At 38.5% G+C, this 20,687-nt stretch overlaps 1 protein-coding gene and 1 long non-coding RNA gene across 7 annotated transcripts; one reads left to right on the top strand and one right to left on the bottom strand.

The window, feature by feature from the left end:
• The first annotated feature begins 812 nt into the window (after positions 1-812).
• On the top strand, positions 813-18,530 carry LOC131234405 (bifunctional dihydrofolate reductase-thymidylate synthase-like). 6 transcript variants are annotated; one of them, XM_058231251.1, is made up of 13 exons: positions 5,622-5,685; positions 5,914-6,461; positions 6,554-6,944; positions 8,096-8,140; positions 8,451-8,516; positions 9,347-9,408; positions 9,508-9,582; positions 9,661-9,826; positions 11,225-11,348; positions 12,092-12,198; positions 12,323-12,516; positions 14,167-14,300; positions 18,326-18,530. In XM_058231251.1, the coding sequence occupies exons 1-11, from the start codon at positions 5,638-5,640 to the stop codon at positions 12,431-12,433; spliced, it is 1,743 nt and encodes a 580-aa protein (XP_058087234.1). In that variant the 5' UTR covers positions 5,622-5,637; the 3' UTR covers positions 12,434-12,516; positions 14,167-14,300; positions 18,326-18,530. The 6 variants fall into 6 exon arrangements, with proteins under 6 accessions (XP_058087239.1, XP_058087236.1, XP_058087237.1 ...); XM_058231253.1 differs by lacking the exons at positions 8,451-8,516; positions 18,326-18,530 and adding an exon at positions 816-1,090 and having other exon boundaries at positions 5,597-5,685; positions 14,167-14,453; XM_058231254.1 differs by lacking the exons at positions 5,622-5,685; positions 18,326-18,530 and adding an exon at positions 818-1,090 and having other exon boundaries at positions 14,167-14,453.
• On the bottom strand, positions 17,673-18,362 carry LOC131234406 (uncharacterized). The gene is made up of 2 exons (XR_009165703.1): positions 18,283-18,362; positions 17,673-18,122 (listed from the first exon to the last, which is right to left on the bottom strand). It is a non-coding gene; the product is annotated as an uncharacterized LOC131234406 (long non-coding RNA).
• Positions 18,531-20,687: the final 2,157 nt, after the last annotated feature.

Raw genomic sequence — 20,687 nt, 5'->3', positions numbered from 1 at the left:
AACTAACATATGAGTTACCTATACGGGAGCATTTTCATTAAAAAAAAAATAAAAAAAAAATGAGAAGGTGAATTCACGAATAAAATTCTTCATTTTTTTTCATTCGGGTGCTCCGTACATGCTCCCCGTGTAACCAGGTCACTTTATACTGTCAGATTTGTTAAGCCCATGCTCTCATGTGCATGCCACACATGTGCTACCATGTCACATAAGTGTGAAAACCAATCCATCCATCAGGTTAGTCTGACCTTGGTTGTTTTTTCCCAAAATTAAATCCTGTCCACTCAGCATGTGGGCCACAACACTTGTAACATTTGGATGGGTTAGAAAACTTCAGCCAAAGTTTTTTAGAGGCATAAATTTATTTAGAAAGCTATGGCCCACCTGACTATTGGATCAAACTGAGGATTGGGCCACAATACCAATATACTGGTTTCTTTCTGATGGATGGATTGGATCCTGTACCTATCTTTCTGTGCTGGCAAATGTGTGGCGTTTCAAGAGCTTGGTTGCACACGCGCGTGCAGTATACAAAGTTCACAAAATTAAGTCATTTTACTAATTTAGAAGGGTATTTTAGTTAAAAAATCCATTCGGATAATCCCGCAAATCCACTTCAATCTCGGTAGCTTGCCCAAGACAAAAGTTCCCAGCCTCAGGACACGACTGTCATTTCGGAGAAAATCGGGGTAAAAATTTCAACAGTATAAAACGCACTAATCCTCTGTCCGCAAAATCCGGACATTGCCAGGGTTATTCTGGTAAATTCCAATCCATTTATATTCTCTATAAATACCTTGGCGGCACTCGTCGTCAAACGAGCTTTGGATTTTCGGCTTGTCTCTCTCCTCCTTTTCCCTCTCTCTCTCTCTCTCTCTCTCTCTCTCTCCGGAAAGAGAGAAAGCAGCGGTTTTTTTCGCCTCTGGTATTGCAGAGCCTTTCCGCCCTTTGATTTCACTAGAAATTGCGATGGAAGGATAGCGACTGGAGCTCGGAAAAGCCCTAATTTCAGTGTAGCAGAGTATACACAGAAACGGGAGAGGAAACGCGAAGAACCTAGGGAATTGCTGTATTTTCGCTTTGATTTGAGGTCGGAAATCTCATCTTTCTTTCTTCTTCTTATTCTTTTCTGTTTTTGATGAATGCATGAGGAATTTGGAAGCAATGAGGGTTTTGTTTGTATTTTACTTTAATTTTGCAGTCGGAAGTCTTTTGTTTTACTTCGTATAGTGGCGGATTTTGTGTTTTTCTGTAGATAGATAAAGAACCTAGCATTTTCTTGTTGTGTGCTTTGATTTCAGGTGCGGAATGTCTTGATTTGCTTTTCTTTTCTTTTTGTAAGATGTCTGAAGCATTTTGAAGGATTTATGGGTCAGTTTTGTCAGATCATTTTAGGACGTGAGCCCCAAAATAGGCCGATCCAAAACTCAAATGGGCCACACCAGAAGAAACAGTGGGGATTGGACGCCCACCATAAAAATCCTTTGTGGCCCACAGAAGTTTTGGAGCAGGCTGATATTTGTGTTTCCCCTTCATCATCATGAGAATCACCTTACGAACGGTTTGGATAAGAAATAAAAAAGCCGTGGGCCTCAGGAAAGTTTCTTTCAACGGTGGGTCTCACTCCCCACGGTTTGGCATGGTGTTGTTCACTTGGGTCTTGGTTTTGCTTCATTTTTGGCCTACCATCGTAACATGAGCTGTCAAAACTGATGGACGGAGGGGATTTCATGCAGACATCATGGTGGACTCTACGGAGCTTTGGATTATGCAGGCTCACGCCCATGACATATGTGATGTGTATAACCCTTTTGCAGGGTTATATGATACTCAGGCTGCATATGGTGCTTGATGCGCTGGCATTCAGGAATTGCACATGTGGCATATATTAACACAAATAAAATTGTGTGGCCCACTGCCGCCAAGTCACAGGGCCAAGAACAAACAATCCTACCCTCTGTTTTGGGGGAAACGGATTGCGTCCTACCCCGTCCGGGCAGGGCTCTGTGGGGCCCACCGTGATGTAAGTGTTTTATCCACTCCGTTCATAGTTTTCCTCATATCATTTTAAGATATTAGTAAAAAATGAGGCAGGTCCAAGGATTAAGTGAACCACAAAGTAGGGATTTAACTTCCACCATTAAAAACTTCTTGGGAGCTGTAGAAGTTTCGGAGACACTTGTTTGTGGAAATAGGACCGTTGGATTTATTCACATTTGACTGTACAATAAATCCCCACCAATCCGACAGTGAGATAATCAAATAAGCTTCATTTTTTGTTTCATGATACATCTATACTGGTTACCATAATTTGGATGGTTTAATCTGGCTACTTGTATGCCGTGTGTGCAATTTCTATGTGTGCACCTATCATCGAAACTCTGCTAGAGTATTAGTCTCTCTCTCTCTCTCATACTCGGGTGCTGTGCAATGGTTGATACACATGCACAGAGATTTTGGGGCCACGAAGACGCTCGCATGAGATTTAATCGGTCCATTATGTGTGTCATATGATGCCCTCTTAGGCCCCCAAACAAATCTATGGATTGATTGATCAAGTTGCACCCGTTTCTTAAATAGGACCATTGTATATTACTAATCTCTTATGCATTGGCTTGATTGATCCAATGTACGTTCCTGTGGCATGGCCCAACTAAATTTTATATTGGCCTGATTTTTTTGGGGCCAGGAAGAAGATGAGGGATGCACATGAGAGATGGATTGGATACAAGGTGTTCCATAATGGTAACGGTGGCTGTAACGGCTACCACCTTTACCATTACGGGTCATTTTTTTTGTTATAGCCATTATGACCGCATAATGCGTAATGGTTGGCACCGTTATTGTTACATAATAGCCATTACGTCACACCATGATTGGATGTACTCGACACTAGATGGTCCGTCAGCACTTGTTTGTGCAAATAGGTTAATCTTGTCTATGGGCACTTGTTTGTTAAATAGGACCATTGGATGCTACTAATCTATTATCCATGAGCACTTGTTTGATGAAATATGACCATCTAAGCAGAGAATCTATTTTAATCATTAATTAAGTCTGGCATATGAACTATCACACAATTGTAATATTGAACTCTATCCAAATATCAACTCTATCCATCTGATTGTGGCTTATATTAACTAACTGCTCCACATTTACATGTGTTTTGAATGTATGGACCTACTTTTGTAGCCCACTTGATGATTGGCTTAGCCTAAGAATTGATCAATTATTTAGCTATATGGGCTCAACCTAATGGCATATATCCTATGTCATGGTTTTTTTATTTTTTATTTTTTAATTTTGTTAATGTTATTTGAAGATTTTGGAGCGATTCCCTGATCTAAGTTTTGTTTGTTGTGAATACGCATTTTCTTACCTATAAACACTTTACAGGTTACCCAAATAATAATAATAAAAAAAGCTATTTACCTGTAGGGCCTATTTGTTCTGCCAATTACCCTGGTAATGTAAAAGAAATGTGTTATCATTATGATTCTACCACCACCAAACCAAACACGGGAATCGTCGGTCAAATGTAGATGTATTCAGGAGACATGTAAATGAATTTGTCTTCATTGCACATTTTTATGACATTACCATGAAAATATTGAATCCAAACAGCGGCATTAGTGTATTTTGGTGATGATTTAGCATTAAAATAATGCATAAATGCCATCATTATGATGTTACTGCTAATAAACGAATCAACAGTGAAATGCAGATGTTGTCAGGAGACAGGTAAAATAATTTGTGATCATTGCACATTTCCTTTATATAACCATGGTAATTGGTGAAACAAATAGAGGCTTGTAAGTTGTTTACAACTTACATCCAAACAGGTAGAATGCAAACAACTCAAAAAGTTACAGGCATCCGAAGGACCCCTTAGGCATTTACCCGTTTTGATTATTTCATACCGGAAGTATCATCTTTGCTCTCTCTCTCTCTCTCTCTCTCTCTCTCTCTCTCTCTCTCTCTCTCTCCCTTTTTTTTTTTTAATCGTGTTATAAGATGAATCACGAAGAATCATGGTGTGCCGTAAAGGCCGTTATGTAAAGGTAACGATGGCAACCGTTACACGTTACAAGGTCATAACGGTCGTTATGGAAAAAGTGACCTGTAACCATTGTTAACGGCCTGTTACACCCCTGTAAAGGTCGTAACTGCCCTATAATGGTTTGTTATGAGGCAAATATATGTTTTTTTTTTTCCCCGTCATAGGGCAAATATAGGTCTTTCGTTTTTTTTTTTTTTTTCCAATAACAAAAAGAGACCGTAATGGCCATTACAAAAGGTAACGGTAGTGGCTGTTATGGCCAAAATGATTTTGTTATTGATTAGTTTTTGCTTCTTTTTCAAGTTGGAAATCTCTTCTTCAGCTTTTTGTTGGAGCTGATTTGAAAAAATGGGGGATTTTGGTTTCATTCTTTGTTTTCCTTTCTTTTAGTGTATATTTTAATGAATGTATTTGAGATTTGAAAGAATAATGTATTTCTCTTGTTTTTTGCTTGGGTTGAGGCTCTCTCCCGTCCCCTCTTTTTTTCTGTTGCAAGTTTTGTTGATTCTATCAAAATTTTGAAGGAAATCTTGGATTCACTTTTTTTTTTTCTTTCTCCCAAAGGGGAATCTAGGATTTCACTTGTTTCATAGAAATTTGAAAGTTCTAGAGAAGAATGATTTTACACACTCTTTGCAAATTACAAATTGTGGCTTCTTATTGTTCTCTCACACATTTTTGTGAGTCCTTTTTCATTATTGGAATTCATTCCTCTTTTTCCTTTCTTGCCCTAAGCTGGTAGATAATTCAGAGGCATGGTGCAATTGTCTAGAATTATCTCAGCTAAAAGTTATATTTTCTTCTAATGATTTTTGTTGTTTGGTTTACATATGTCTAGCATGTTTAGCTGGTTGCAGTTAACACCATGTTTGGTTGGAATTTTTTTTTTTTTTTTTTTTCTTGCTGTTGAAATTAACAGTCTTTGTGTAATTAAGGTTAAAGACAGTTGGTCAGAGCTTCACATCTGTACTTCATTATTTTAATTGCTTTGTTTCAAAATATTGTGTTGGCCATTTGACAGGAAGCTGAAGTATGAGTTTTAAGGGGTCTTGCTTTAAGATGGGGGAAGAACACTGTTTATAGGAAAGGGCTATAAGATTGATATTTATATTCAATTATACGTTTCTGTTATTTCTTTTGAAAATTTTAAAAAAGACAATACATGTTTTAAATGTTCCTTCTTTGAAATTCGAGTTCCTAAGATGACCGTTTCCTTTGGATATTTTGAACTGGCTGCAGTGCACGTAAAGTCACAAACAATGATGCAAATAAATACACGTCTTTTTTGCCATCTTTATAACCATTTAGTTGTCTGTAAATGAAGTAACTGGGTACATTTGGCAGTAAGATCTTCCTTGTTCATAGATTTCCATAGTTGCCAAGCATTCCTAATATTTCTTGATAAGGAGTTAAGTTCATGGATTATATATATATATATATATATATATATATATGTGTGTGTGTGTGTGTGTGTGTGTATAACCAGTTATCCTTTTTTCTTTTCTTTTTTCCTCTTCCTTTTTCTTTTTTGTTAAGAATTATGGAGTGAAACTGGTTAGCCTCCAGCAGACGTCTAGATGCTGAAACTTGGGATCTCGTGCTCAGGGAACATTCCATTTTTCAAGGTTTATCCAATGTTCTTAACATTGTGTTTTTTTGATGTATATTCTTTCCAAGGGTTGATTTTCTATCACCATGCTCAAGATAATTTCAAGCATTTACTTCTCGTACTGAATTCCTGTTCTGGAGAAATCTTCTTCTTCTTCTTCTTGTGTTTTTATTATTTTTTTTTATTTTTAAATATTTTTTTTTCCATTGTCTGTAATTGTGTCCATTTGTTTAATCAATTTCAGGTTGTACCAGTTCTCAGTTGGAGGTGCTTCTTTGACTTTGGTTCTAAAACACCAGCTTCACGGTTTTTTGGAACTTCAAACAAGTTCGCCCAGTATAGTCATTGTGTTAGGGTTTCAGCTATTTCTGGTGACATCCCAATGAGTATTCCGAATGGCGATGCAAATATACAATCTGATCCCAAAAGGACTTTCCAAGTTGTTGTTGCTGCAACTCGAAATATGGGTATCGGGAAGGATGGAAAATTGCCTTGGAAGTTGCCTTCTGACCTGAAAATTTTCAAGGAGGTCACGATGGCTACATCTGATCCTGTTAAAAAGAACGCAGTAATAATGGGTAGAAAAACATGGGAGAGCATCCCGTTTGAGCATAAGCCTTTACCTGGTCGTCTGAATGTTGTGCTTACTCGTTCCGGGAGTTTCGACATTGCTACGGCAGAGAATGTTGTTATGTGTGGAAGCATTGCTTCAGCATTGGAGTTGTTAGCAGCATCTCCTTATTGTTTGTCAATAGAAAGAGTTTTTGTTATAGGTGGCGGCCAGGTATTAAGGTGAGTAGTATATTTCTTAGTGGCCTTATTTAGGTCACTATAAATAAAACTTTCTTTTCTGTTGAAAGGGATGGTGATGATCTTACCTGCAGGGAGGCTCTCAATGCACCTGGATGTGAAGCTGTCCATTTTACAGAAATTGAGACAAGCATTGAATGCGATACTTTCATCCCTCCTATTGACGATTCTCTATTCCGGCCATGGTATGCGTCCTTCCCATTGGTAGAGAACAACATTAGATATTCTTTCGTGACATATGCTCGCATCAGAAGTTCAGCTGTGGATCCTCCTGCAATGCACAATGGGGTGATTATAGATAATAATTCAGGCATTGAGATTGAGAAGTTCTCCTTTCTGCCAAAGACGATTTTTGAAAAACATGAGGAGTATATGTATACAAGGCTGGTGCAAGATATAATTTCACATGGCACTCAAAAAGATGACAGGACAGGGACTGGCACACTATCAAAATTTGGTTGTCAGGTATCAACAGCTCCTCAGATTATTTGATACAATATTTTTAGTTTGTCTGATAGCTTTATTATGTTTAGTCTACAAATGTTTAAGAGAAGTTCTCAAGTCCAACCGGTTGGAGCATAAGTTAGCGTCCACCCAATGGATAACTTGCAACCTTTAATGTGAGTGCGACATCCAAGCTGTCCGATAGGTTGACCACATCATGCGGATCACTGATGTAGGACAATTAACCACTTGCTCTAAAAGCTCGAATTGATAGAGCATGACGAATTAATCCCTTTATCTTACAGCCCAGGCCCCACATCGCATGGGTTAGGATCTCGGCCGAACGCCCCTCGTGGGCCCCACATCACATGGGTACCGCCTCGCACGAGCCATCCGCCTCACACCGGTGGGGCCTGCCTCACACGGGCCGCCCACCCCGAGTGTGTCCCCGCATCCCACAGGCTACCCCACTCGAGCCCAGTGTGAAAATACCTCTGCATTAATCGCCCCCGGTGAGGAGTATCGAACACGAGACTTCCCGCTCTGGTACCACTTTGATGTAGGACAATTAACCACTTGTTTTAAAAGCTCGAATTGATAGAACATGGTGAATTAATCCCTTTATCTTATAGCTCAGGCCCCGCATTGCATGGGTTAGGACCTTGGCCGAACCCCTCTCGTGGGCCCCACATTACATGGGTACTGCCTCACACGAGCCACCTGCCTCACACGGGCCGCCCACTCCAAGTGTGTCTCCGCATTCCATAGGCTACCCCACTCGAGCCCGGTGTGAAAATGCCCCTACATTAATCACCTCATGCATAAATCAGCCACATCCACGCATTGATTATCCCACACTTGCATTTTGCTATTTATCTACAGGCAGACATTGTTTTCTATGGTGTAGCCCACCTGATGATCAGAGGGGATTGATTTTTGTACCAGATGGCTCCTTATGGTGGGGCAGGGGGTTGATTTTTGTACCAGGTGCCTCCTTCCTTGTGGTGGGGCCACCTATTGGAAGGGTTGGATGTTGCATGCACTTGATAAGTTGGAAGTTGTCCACTGGGTGAACCAAAACTCATGATCCAACTGGTTGGACTTTTGAGTCCTTAATGTTTAATGACTAATTGGGTTTTATTCACCCTTATTCTTGTTTGCTTCCAACACAGATGCGTTTTAATCTGCGCAAATCATTTCCACTTCTCACAACTAAGGTAACATAATTCTTTTCTTTTGAAGTTTGCATTTTCCATTGCAGCATGTAATGCTATATGGTTCCGCTGTGGCTATGGTTCTTCTTATTTTGTAGTCTATTCGATTGGACATGCTTGAGTTGTTGCTGGTCATAACTTTCTTTTCTTTGCCAACCTTTCTATTATCATGCATGTTGTTCAATATTTTCTGGACACTGCAATCTCCTTCTGGTCAAATATGACAATGAATTTCATATGTTTTCGTGACAACATTTTCTGCGGCTTCTAGGCATCTATTAATGAGATTTTTTTTTTTTTTTTGTGTGCATAGAAAGTATTTTGGAGGGGTGTTGTTGAAGAACTTCTGTGGTTTATCAGTGGATCAACAAATGCAAAGGTAGTATTGACCAAACAATCTGGAGAGGCTCTACACTCTTGCTGTATATATATATTTTTTAAATACTTATTTTTGTGTACTATAACAAAGTTTATTGAAAGTTGAAACATATGGATGTTTACAGCCTTTCATGGTCTGGAACTTGCTTTTGACCTTGGCTTAATTGATCTGCCAGTTATGTTATGGTGAAATTCGATATGGTGATTATGATTGATGGGAAACAACGCTAGCCTTCTTGGTTTTGGATTTCCATGCATTAATGACTAGAAGGCTGGAAATACCATTGGTCACTAATAAGCAAATTTGAAGTCAACGGTTGATTCAAAATTTATCATAGCTGCAGCCTAAAATTTAGCAAAAATGCTGTTATGCTATATGCTGCTTTTTGTTGAATATTTTAATCTTTTGGGGCTTAGCAACACTGCCCATGTGTAGGTTTTGAGGAATCCCTGTGTCCAAATCAATTTGGACAGTGAATTGCTGTTTTTGAAATGTTGGCACAGCAGAATTCCAAATAGTCTACAGCATATAAATATATTTGGGATTGAGAGGGTGGGAGGGAGATTCCCCCTTTTTTTAAAGTGTTTTAATTCATGAAATTCCCTGACCCTCCTTTTTTATGTTTCAATTCATGAAATTTTAATGTCCAATTCGTGAAATGAATGGAGCTCAGAAAACCTAACTTGGTTATTCATATCAGTGTTTGATGGAATGCTTGATAAAAGTTAAGAAACAGAGTGTATTTGTTAATTTTGTATTCTTTTCAACATAGAACCTTCATCTACTTGTAGTCCTTTTGTTTTGGACCTAAAAGGTATTCCTGTAAACAGGTTTTGCAGGAAAAAGGAATACAGATATGGGATGGCAATGCATCCAGAGACTACCTCAATAAGTACCAACGTGGCTTGAGAGATCTACGTGAATAAATGTAAATGTGTAAATGCTACTTAATATATGCAAACTAACTACCTTTTCTTGTTTGTTCTCTCAGCATTGGTTTGACTGACAGAGAAGAGGGTGACTTGGGACCCATATATGGGTTTCAGTGGAGACACTTTGGTGCCAGGTCAGCAGAAGCTATTATATAATTAACTTCTGTTCTTCCTTTTTGGTTGGTCCTCACTAGAGATTGTATGTTTTACAGCTATACTGACATGCATGCTGATTACTCTGGGAAAGGATTTGATCAGCTGCTGGATGTAATTAACAAGATAAAGAATACTCCGGATGATCGTCGCATTGTTCTCTCAGCTTGGAATCCTTCAGATCTCAAACTCATGGCACTTCCACCTTGTCACATGTTTGCTCAGGTTGGCAATCATCATACCTCTGAAGCCACATTCTGTTCCTTTTTCTGGTGATTCTAGGTGGTGCAACATGTACCTAGGTGTATGTTATGTATGTGTTCTTATGTATGGACTATGGATAGTGCTATTATAGACACCTCAAGAGCGATACTGTTGACACTGCTCTAATATTGATTCAAAAGAATACTACTGCCTTCCACTGTCTGCCTATAATACAGTGAAAGCAGTATAAAGAGGTCTTTTTTCCTCATTCACAGGCATGCCATATCGTATGTGGAAGAGAGCATGAAAAGATGGTTTTTTTTTAAAATTATTTTAAATTATTATTATTATTTTTTTTACTATTTTGGAAAATTTACGTCATTGTTTCCCTTGTGAGTGTTGATGGGTGGAAATGGTGTCAGTGGATCCAAAAATTTAACCCGACTGTTAGTCCCATCATTATACTACTAACTAGGGCTGCAACTTGGGTCCTGGTCAACTCATACCCAGCTGACCCAATCTAAATTTGGGTCGGCAGGGGTTGGAAAATGCCAACCCAGTTTGGAATTTGGTTGGTTTAGGTCGGGTTTGAATTATCATATGTATTTGGGTTGGGTTGAGTTGGGTTGGGTCAATTTAGGGTTGAGTATGGAGGAAGTCGGGTTGGATTGGGTTGAGTCAGGTCGGGTTGGTTCAGTTTATGGTTGAGAATAGAGGAAGTTGGGTTGGGTTCAGGTCAGGCACAACAGGTTGGAATTCAGGTTGGCATGCGGGTTGGGTCCTCTTGAGGTTGGGTTGGGCTTGGTTTGACATTTAATGCTACCCAACCCATCTGAGTTGCACCCCTACTGCTGACACTAGAAACTTCATTTGTTTCTTTTCTTTGTGCATTTTATGGGTGCTAGCAGATACATTACCCAGCGGAGCATCCTATAAATAGAAGCGCATGGCTTTTACAACTCAAACTGAAGCATCAGAAATGGGTATGTTACCAGTTTGGGATGTGTGACATTGATGGTACTTAATAGCATGACTCATTCATCCTATTTTAATAATTAACACAAATTTGTCCTTTGAGTTGTTAAATCTGAAAATGATAAAGCATGATTCTTGAGGTGTCAATGGTGTGCATTCTTGTATACTTGTTTGTCGATGGTTGCACATTCTTGCGTCTTTAATTGAGGCTTGAACTAGAGATTCGCAAAGAAGGATAGGCATGTGGGTGCTTCCTTGTACACACCACCTGGAAATGTCATTTAGAGAGAACACTGAAATATTCACTTTTATTAAATCAAATCTAGTTAGGAGGTTTTCAGTTTTCACTATTTGCTGGTTTTGGTGCTTGGAGGATTTGACAGTGCATTATATTATCTTCTTTGATATCTTCCTCTGGCCTTTGATACTGATTTTGCCTTGCAGTTTTATGTATCCAATGGAGAGCTGTCCTGTCAAATGTACCAGCGGTCTGCGGACATGGGTCTTGGCGTGCCATTCAACATTGCATCATATGCTCTTTTAACATGCATGATCGCTCATATTTGTGGTATGCTGATCTTACGATCTTTGAACCGGACCAAAGCACATGTTTTTTCTCTGTCTACATGCATGTACTGCTGGATGTTTTTAGGGTTACATGTTGAAAGGACCTACGAGGTTACGCATATCAGTGTCTGTCAAGGGGATCTTGTTAATGCATGCGTCCGCTATGATTAAGATAATAGTGGATCAAAATATATGCCCTTATGATGCATACCATATAAAATGTAGGAGTTATAAAAATACGTTAATACATGCAAACAAAGGAAAAATGATGAAGGTCTTCTGATTTGAGGTCTTACATCCATGAGGACACTTCAGCATGGGCGGTAATTTTTTCATAGGACATGGGATGCCCTTCTTGAATGTCTATATGACCTTTTAAATATAGTAGTAAAAAATGGCAAGAAAGAAAGATGCTAAAAGAAAAAGAAACATCTTTTTTCAGATTATGTTTTTAGCTGAAAGCTGTTTTCCATTATTTTAAAAATTAATTCTAGTTGTTTAAAACAAGTTCCATTTCTGTTTGAGAAACATGTTTTAATTCTGCTTTTAGCATTTTCCTTTCTTTTAAAAAAAATGTAAAGTTGAAAAGAATCTCTAAAGCATTGGAGAAGCTGGCTTTGATATAGATTTAAGCCACCCAAAGTCCCCTGTAAGGATGTAACTTGTCGTTTTCTCTGTTGTTTGTATGTTGGTATAGAGGTTATTGTCTATCTTTCTCAGTAATCCGTTCTTTTTCCTGTTCAGATCTTATTCCAGGCGATTTTATCCATGTTCTTGGAGATGCTCATGTTTATAGAACTCACGTTAGGCCTCTGCAGGAGCAGCTTCAGAAACTCCCCAAACCTTTCCCTGTAAGTAGGAAATACTGAAATTCCAAATTGAACTAACTGAGCTGTTCATTTATTTGTTTTCACCCATTTTCATAAAGTAGTTTTTTTTTTTTTTTGATGATATCTACGTCTCTCTTGTATAAAGGTTTTGAAGATCAATCCTGAGAAGAAGGATATTGATTCTTTTGTGGCGGCCGACTTCACGCTCGTGGGTTATGATCCTCACCAGAAAATAGAAATGAAGATGGCGATATAGACTACGGTGTCTGAGCTCTGTAAAGGATCTGAAAATTCCGAGTTCTTTCATCCCTCTTCTCACTACTGATCCTAGTTTTTTTAGTAAGTGCTTGCATTTTCCAGTTCAGAAAAAAGGAGAAAGTATATAAATTAACATCCAAAAGAAAGCTGATTTTCAAACATGATGAAAGCTGATTTTCAAGTTCAGAAAAAGGAAAAAGAAAGGAGAAAATGCTGCCTAGCTCTTTTACTAAGCTTTAAAAAAAGTATGTAATTTAATTTCCAAAGAAAGATGATTTTCAAACATGATGAGATGCTAATCCACGTTGATCAAAAACTAGGTCAAGTATGGGATTGCGTCCTCTTTTACTTGAAATAGGGATTTTACCACAAGATTCCTGAGGCATTCTAATTTATCAGAAAGTCCCTCTACTAATTGAAATTGCAACACTGCATTTTGGAGGGTGAATTGACTAAAAAACCCTTTGCCCTCTCCCCCCCCCCCCAAAAAAAAAAAAAATGGACTGGAGCATTGTGGGGCCCATGTGGATGTATTACATCAAGCCCTTCAAAAATGTGCACCCCACCATGCTGATTAAACGATCCAAAAATAAGGCACTCATGAATCTAGAGTGTTTATTATTATTATTATTATTATTTTTGTATATTGTCTTCATTGATGTGGCCTGCCTGATGATTGGATTGGCCTGATTTTTGGGTTGTCTAATCATCATGGTAGGCTGCACCTTTTGGACAGGTTGATGTCATGCACACACTATGTGGGTCCACAATTATCAACTCCGCTACTTTTTTAGGAAAAAATAGGCAAAGGGTATTTGGATCATTTTACCCTTGAACAAGCATGAATTTAGACTCCAATTGGATGAAGAACTCTTGGGCAAAATCAGAAGTTTTGAGGAATTTTGCAGTAAAAATCCCTTTGTAGTGATGGACTGAATGAAGTTAGGGTGTTTGCCAAGTTGTCAATTAAATTTTCAAACTAATCACTAAATGCATAAACTCCTACCAAATCAAAGCTCAGAGGGCACAATTGTCCTTTTTCTCAAGGCCGCATCCTGTGGTATGGTGGTTGTCGTCCTCATCATCATCATCAAATCCTCATCCCATCTAACGGGGATTAGCTTTTGAAGCACAAATTTCACGGTAGCTTGGCACACATACCGCATACCACCATTGTCACCTTTATTATCATTGTCGTTGTCGTCATATCCTTGTCCCATCTGTTGGGAGTTGGCTTTTGAAACACGAATCATCATGGTAGCTTGGCAAAAGTTCAATGACCAGCTTCCTACCTTCACTCGAGCAGGGGTTAGGTTGATGCAAAGATGCCACTGGGTGGGGCATCATCACAATCTGACCGGGGCACCTTGTGGCGCAGCTGCTGCCTGTACATGCCTCATGGTAGCATGCTGTGTAGCAGCTTTAAACAGCTGCATTTGATTCGTGGCCATTTTAGGAAAGCAGAAAAATAAAATTTCATGTTGGAACTTCTATTCCAAAGAATTTCTAGACATTGCAAAGTGGGGCTTTTGGGTGTTTTCTACTGGAAAGAAACAGCTCCTTCGTGTCCACGAGAATATCATTGATTTTGGAAAATATCAAAATCATAAATTGTATTCTCGCAGCCTGACCCAAATGCAGCCCAAACTAACTGTGAACTTTTTTTTTTTTCTTTTAATTGAAGAAAATTATCATCAGTTCAGCTAACTTGGTTTGCTTTGATATTGTCAGGTAAACAGGTACAGAGGCGTGCGTTGAAAGAGAGTGTATATAGATAAATAAAATCTGGTGGATATACTCTATACTTGTTGGTATATGTATCTAGAAACTGGGATCCTTTAGTTCCAAAAGATGTTGGTTCTAAGGTGATTAGGAATTTCTTTTCAAGCTTTCGTTTTATTTTATGCCTTTTGTTACAGAAAAGATAAAGATTGCTTAGTGCTGACCTTTTGCGTTTGGGTTCTTTTGTAAATGACCAAATGCGTTTTGCTGGATTTCTAACAAGCATTTGGAGGGGATATTTTAGTCTCTTTTTGCAAAAGCTTCTTCAATTCAATGACCATGCTTTACAGGATGAGAATTGCTGAGGCGCTTTATGCTAGATAAGATTAACCAGGCAGCGGGATCCAGTCAAATGTGGCCCACTTTGAAATTGCCTCGGACTGATCATTCATCAAGTGGGCAGTGTGCAGAATGATTGGAAAGAGGACCACTGGTAGATGTTTTATGTAAACGTGGCCTCCTGAGAACTGGAATGGCTGATTCTTAGCCAGAGTAGATGGTGTGCCTTGGCTGATGAATAGCCTGGCATGTGTGACCGGTTGGCATGTCTACGTTCCCAAATCGCTTCCATGTTTCCAGAGAAAAAAAGATTGATAGCCTGCCAGAACTAGTGTCAGGCTTGCCATAGGCGATGCTCGCGGGAGCTATCTAAAAAGTGATGGGTGCAGAACAAATTTTTGCCATGCATCTGTGCCTCTCATGTACGAGTGGCGGAGAGGGACCTACTGGGGGTCACCCAAGGTGATGAAACGACACCCTTTGATGATCCTATTCACCCATATGGTATATAATTCAAGCATACTTATTGGATGCCATGGACATATATGTGGGCTAGGATTACAGATTGGCCTAAAATAATAATAATAATTTTGAGCCATCCGCATTAGCGCTTCTACCTGGATGGTCCTGATCCATGATCCATTGTGGATGTAGGTAGGTTGTATGGAAGGTCTCATGAAACTCCCGTCTCCTATTGGGACCCTGAAACTCCTGACTCATATTACGACTCTCCATTATGCATTTTTGCGCAAGGTCACGCTTGATGGTCGACACATCTGGCATGTGTATGCATGTGCATTGGACATTGTATAGAACATTCTATTTGCATGCATTGTATGCCTGAATGCATTGTATTATGAATAAGCTTTTCTTAGCCTTATTCAATCATTTTAGCTAGAATGCAATATCCTTGCTAATAATTAAATTTTAAAAATACGAGGTACTAATTTATTTATTTATTTTTTAAAATTTGATGTATGAAAAATGAATTTGATAAATCATGCACAAACTGTCTACTTGAAACAACTTAAGAGATGCATAATTTTGTAAGCATTCAAAAAGACCACCAGAGAATTAGGTTCTAACCGCTATCCAAATATTTCACTTGACAGTGCTAATTGAGTAGGCTAAAGCTTCCATACCAAGAAATTAAATTGAAATTACCTCAATCAAGGTTTCCAAGCACTTTTTTCACTATCTGAGAGACCCAAGGACCTAGCTTGGACATATAAAATACAATATTTTCAATCAGAGGTGGAAAGCTCTATACCATGGAAGTCTATCTTTGTATGCATAGGAATACTGTGCTTGTATCTTATTCACAAGCTTACAAAAGGATATTCTTGAAAGCTTTCTGATCATGTACATATTACTAAGGAACTCCAAATTACATCTACTGTTTGTTTTTCCTTTTTGTCAAATGACATTGTAATTTGAGCGTTTCTTTTTGGGTCTAAATGTTTATTAGAATTGCCAAAAGATGGGACCCATCCTACAAAATCTTCTATCTTCATTAATTTCATAATCAATATCCATCGACCTTGTTTTGTTGAGTAATTGTTTTTGAATAGTAAGGAAGTGAGTAACTTAAGATTATTAGAGCAAATAGTGTAGAAAACACATGCCTTTTCGTTTCATTTCTTTTGTGGGCCAAAATTTTCTAGGTCATTTTCCCTGAAAATAAGTCGCCGTGGACTTGAAGGTATGGATTCCTCGTTGACATCGACACCAACGTGCATCCATTAATTCTTTCATTTTATATTAATATGTCACATGCCATGAATCGAAAACGGTCCGTCGAAACATGATCTTGTCATGTCTACACGACCCGATGTGGGGACATACACCACTCCAATTTTCATTTGATTCAGCGTGACAAAGATGAGCTTTCATGCCCCACCTGTTGACTCTTTTTGATGTCTTGACATCTTTCTATCCAACTCATTCTAGTATAATCGAGTGAGACGCATGCTACACTTGATGATGTGACCAATGCCTTAATTCGACAACACGTCCATTATTCTCTTCAACAGTTGTGTCGACGAAATATAGCCACCAACGACATCAATTTTCCACCAACAACTTAAACATCAGATAATAAATAAATGAACTCAAGTGTCATCCACATGATCCTTAATTTGGAACAAATTAGGCTAAAATAAATACCTTTTAAGCATTTTTATTAGATAGATGGCCATGTTGATGTCTGGTCGAATCAAAGTCAACATTTCCGAGTAGGCCGCCTAACATTGGCACCCTATACACATAATCTCAGCCACCCAAATCAGTTTTTTTTTTTTTTTTTGTTAGCTTGTTAGTACACCCCACTGTCAGTTCACACATGACTGTTAGCCACCCCCACTAGGGAATCGATGCCAAGAACCCAAATCAGTTACATTCAGTGTAGTAACCTAATTGCTAGTCCTTATTTCGTATAGTATTCCTGTTGTTGAAGCAATCCGGTCTTGTTTGTTTACCATCTAAATGCTTACGAATTGCAAGAAAGAGAAAGTGATGTTTTTCTGACTTAGTATTAAGTGGACCACTATTTATGATCTTGGTTCTTTTGGATTCTTGCATTGGCTAACTTTTATGAGATATTCTCTTTGATTGTGATTTGCTCATCCGTTTGATTAGTTGTGGGTTCCACTATATGCATGGGTAGTTCCAACTTTTATTGCCCACGCAATTATCGTTTTGTATTTAATTTTTTAGGTATACCAAGTAATGTACAAGTATCCAGATCCTCATTGACTGTAAAATTTTCCTGGGGCGCCCTATGTATTACATGTGGGCCCACAGTCATGTGACCGAGGCCAAGGCCGCTGATCCAATTGTTGTCATCATGGATATGACGTTTGAAAAATCTTCCAGATTCGAAGGTCCTAACACTTAGATATTTGGTTGTTTTTGCTTTGAGTGCAGACAGTTGATGCATTCTTTTTAACCATCTATTCATAAGTCACTGATTGAAGGGATTGTGAACCTTAGAATCCAAAAAAGATAAGGAAAATAGATGTAATTTTATAGCCCCATGAACTTAGGAACCACATCCTCCATAACAAAAATTCAAGATCAAATGCGTCCATCCCATAGTCTGCGAGGAGGGCGAAAACCATGAAATTTACCAAATGAATAACTGCAATCCAAGATCATAACAGCGTCTCACGTCCATAAAAAAAGAAAAAAAAGAAAAGGACATTATAATTCACTAGACAATGTAATAACAAGATTACTTAGAAAATAAGAAGTAAGATGAGCCTTCCAAAAAAGACCCATGTGTCATGGGCTCTATATAACTATAATATGGAACAATGCCCATAACTATCCTCAGATATCACAAACCATGTATCACATTGGTGACATGTCCTTGGCACATAAGGGCACACATCCTTCTTCTCATCCTTCTTCTCTTCTTTGGGTGGGCCTATACTCACAAACTCAGCTGATTTTCTGAATTTCCTTATCTTCTTAATGATTGTGGCTGGGTCGGCTTCCCCGATGATCGTAGCCGTCCCTTTTGTTGAATCAAGGACAACTGAATTTATGCCTTCTATGCCTGCAACTAACTTCATCACCTTCTTCTTACACTTTGAACACAGCATGTCCACTGATACCACAGTTTTCTGAAATGATAGTAAGGACTTTTAGTACTTGTTCTGAGAAAGTGTCAGAGAGAGACAGAAGAGAATGAAACAAACATATGTATCATGAAAGCATTGCTAAAAACAAGCTAAACAGGTTATAAGGAAATAAAGATGTATTGAAATATAGAGAATATAGAACCTTTGACATTTTCCTGATTGAGAACTGCTCTTTGATTTGTAAGGTAATGGAATAAAGGCAGCTGTGGGCAGGGAGATGGATACCGTGTTTCTTCTATTTATAAAGTTCTTTTAACTTTATTTTTTTGTTTTTTTGGAACTTTTTCTTTTTGGGATAATTGTAAAATCCTCCCTCTATTTTTTAACAATTGTAAACACCTCCCCAGGTCCGGTTCCATTGGTTGGTAGTAAATACACTACGTTTCAACACTCAAGTGATGGGTTCGAATGCCCATTTTGTGTGTGAAAAAAAAAAAAAAAAACCTCTCCTATGATTTGGATTATCACAAGTACCTTCCCTTAGTTTATGGATTTGTGGCAGATTCTCCTGTATGGTGTGTGTTGGTATAGTTGTCTTTGAGTGGATCCTTACTCTTGCTCCGGTGGTAGACTCGAAAATAGGAAACTCCAAAAATGATGTTGATCAAACCATCAGGTGGTCCACTAGGTAAATTTAGAGGTTTTTTGGTGGGTGTGGGCCCACCTGATTATTGGATTAACTTGCACTTTTGAGTGTCCAATATTTATAGCATAGATACTCCACTGGACGTGTTGGATACCATTTATACATAACAGTGGCCCCACATGATTCTTAATCTCAGGGTATTTAATTTGTCATTTGAATCAAAATCAACTCACTCTACCAGAGCTGCAGAGGAAGGTACTTGTAATAATCCAACGAATGGGGGAGGTATTTACAATTGTCAGAAACAAGAGAGGAGGTATTTACGAGCATCCCTTTCCATCGTTGGGCTCCCACAACTTACTGAGTTGATCCACCTTACACATGCAACACATGAATGTCCATCAAGACAGTCCAAATTGTGGGCCTTCCTATGGATGAAGCACAACACAAAATCGCACTGATCAGATGATCTTAACCGTGTACTTTTTCCCATTGAATTTCATCTACATACCATCATCCATTTCTTGGCCACAAACCGGATGGTTTAGATGGTTCAATGGTGTAAATTTCAGGCAATGCTCCATTGACGACTGGGCCTACAATTTGGACGGTCCCGATAATGCTTATTTATATCACATGTTAGGGTGTATGTATTATCTCCCTTCAATTTATATGCTATTTTGATATTTTTAAATCACTTTTACTTGATAAAAAAGGGTATATTTGGTGGGAGATTGGTGGGGGACTAAATAGAGGAATGGGCAAAGAGGAAAGTAGAAGTTAATGTGGTTGCAGAGGTTCTTGACTGGACCACCTATGAAAACTTACAGGCATTGAATGTGAATTTTCAAGTGGAATCCTTAATAGAAAACGAAAAAAAAAGGAAGAAAAGAAAAGAAAAGAAAAGAAAAGAAGAGAAGAAGAGCATGGATGGTGGAGAAAAGGCCCATTTCTACATGATCCGATCTGCTGGTTAGGCGATCTAAACGGTATCAATGCCATATGTAAAAAAGTAGGCCTACATATGATCATCAGGTGGGCCAAACATGTACAGAAATAATGAATGGTCTGAAGAAATTGACCATGGTACAACTTCTACACATGGGTGTGTCGCCAAACATGCTTAAAAGCTTGAAAGAGAGAAAATATAGATTGATGGATTTCTCAGGGTATTGAAAACCTGTCCTTCTACTATCAGGCAAGAGTCACAAGAATCGAACCATTCAAGTATTCTTGACTGAGCCTATCTTCTACAAAAAAATAAAAATAAAAAATCTTATGCATCAATTTTGCATGTCAATAACTGGATGGTTTGGATCATCTATTCAGTATGCATTTTTCAAGGAAGTCTATGAGGAATTCTACTAGTCCTTAATGGACGGTCCAGATGGGTGATGTGGCCCAAATGGAACTATTTGTATGGAGAAGTTCCCATAGACATGGCCAAATAAGACCAGGCGGGCGCGTGTGAACTGGGAAGTGACCATGGAATTCCTCGGTTTTTAATCAAAAATTGCCTTGCATATTGATATTACTGGAAGATGGTTTTTTTTTTTTTTTTTTTGTTTTTTGTTTTTTTGTTTTTTTGAGAGATTAAATGACCAAAATGTTCTCATCTACTTTTTCTTCTAAAGAGTGGTAGAATTGAGGAGGTGGGGTCCACGTGTTGTTTGTATGGCATCCAATGATTCCAGCAGGTATGCCTCCATTATGATGATCAGATAAACAAAAAGTTGAAAGTGATCTAATTATTAGTGGGCCACAATCATAAAAAACAATTGCACCATCCAGAAAAATAAAAATCCATGTGTAGCCTGCCTGATGTTGGATCCACATGATTTTTTAGTTTACCTGAATGCGTTGGATATCACACACAAACCATGTGGGCCCACAATGCACTACTCTAATTGCAATTCCGTTATTTCATTCCCTGAAAAGCACCTTTTTCTGTGAGGACGAGG

Source organism: Magnolia sinica, chromosome 19 (assembly GCF_029962835.1).
Source record: "Magnolia sinica isolate HGM2019 chromosome 19, MsV1, whole genome shotgun sequence".
NCBI classification, from domain to species: Eukaryota; Viridiplantae; Streptophyta; class Magnoliopsida; order Magnoliales; family Magnoliaceae; genus Magnolia; species Magnolia sinica.
The sequence above is the reverse complement of the archived record's forward strand: the minus strand, read 5'-3'. Positions and strand labels throughout refer to the sequence as shown.

Excerpts from the sequence above, each read along its gene's own strand:
- LOC131234405 (XM_058231251.1), top strand. The coding sequence starts at position 5,638 with ATGCTGAAACTTGGGATCTCGTGCTCAGGGAACATTCCATTTTTCAAG. Across the intron at positions 6,945-8,095 it reads TATCAAAATTTGGTTGTCAG|ATGCGTTTTAATCTGCGCAA; the intron begins GTATCAACAGCT and ends CTTCCAACACAG. Across the intron at positions 11,349-12,091 it reads CATGATCGCTCATATTTGTG|ATCTTATTCCAGGCGATTTT; the intron begins GTATGCTGATCT and ends TTTCCTGTTCAG.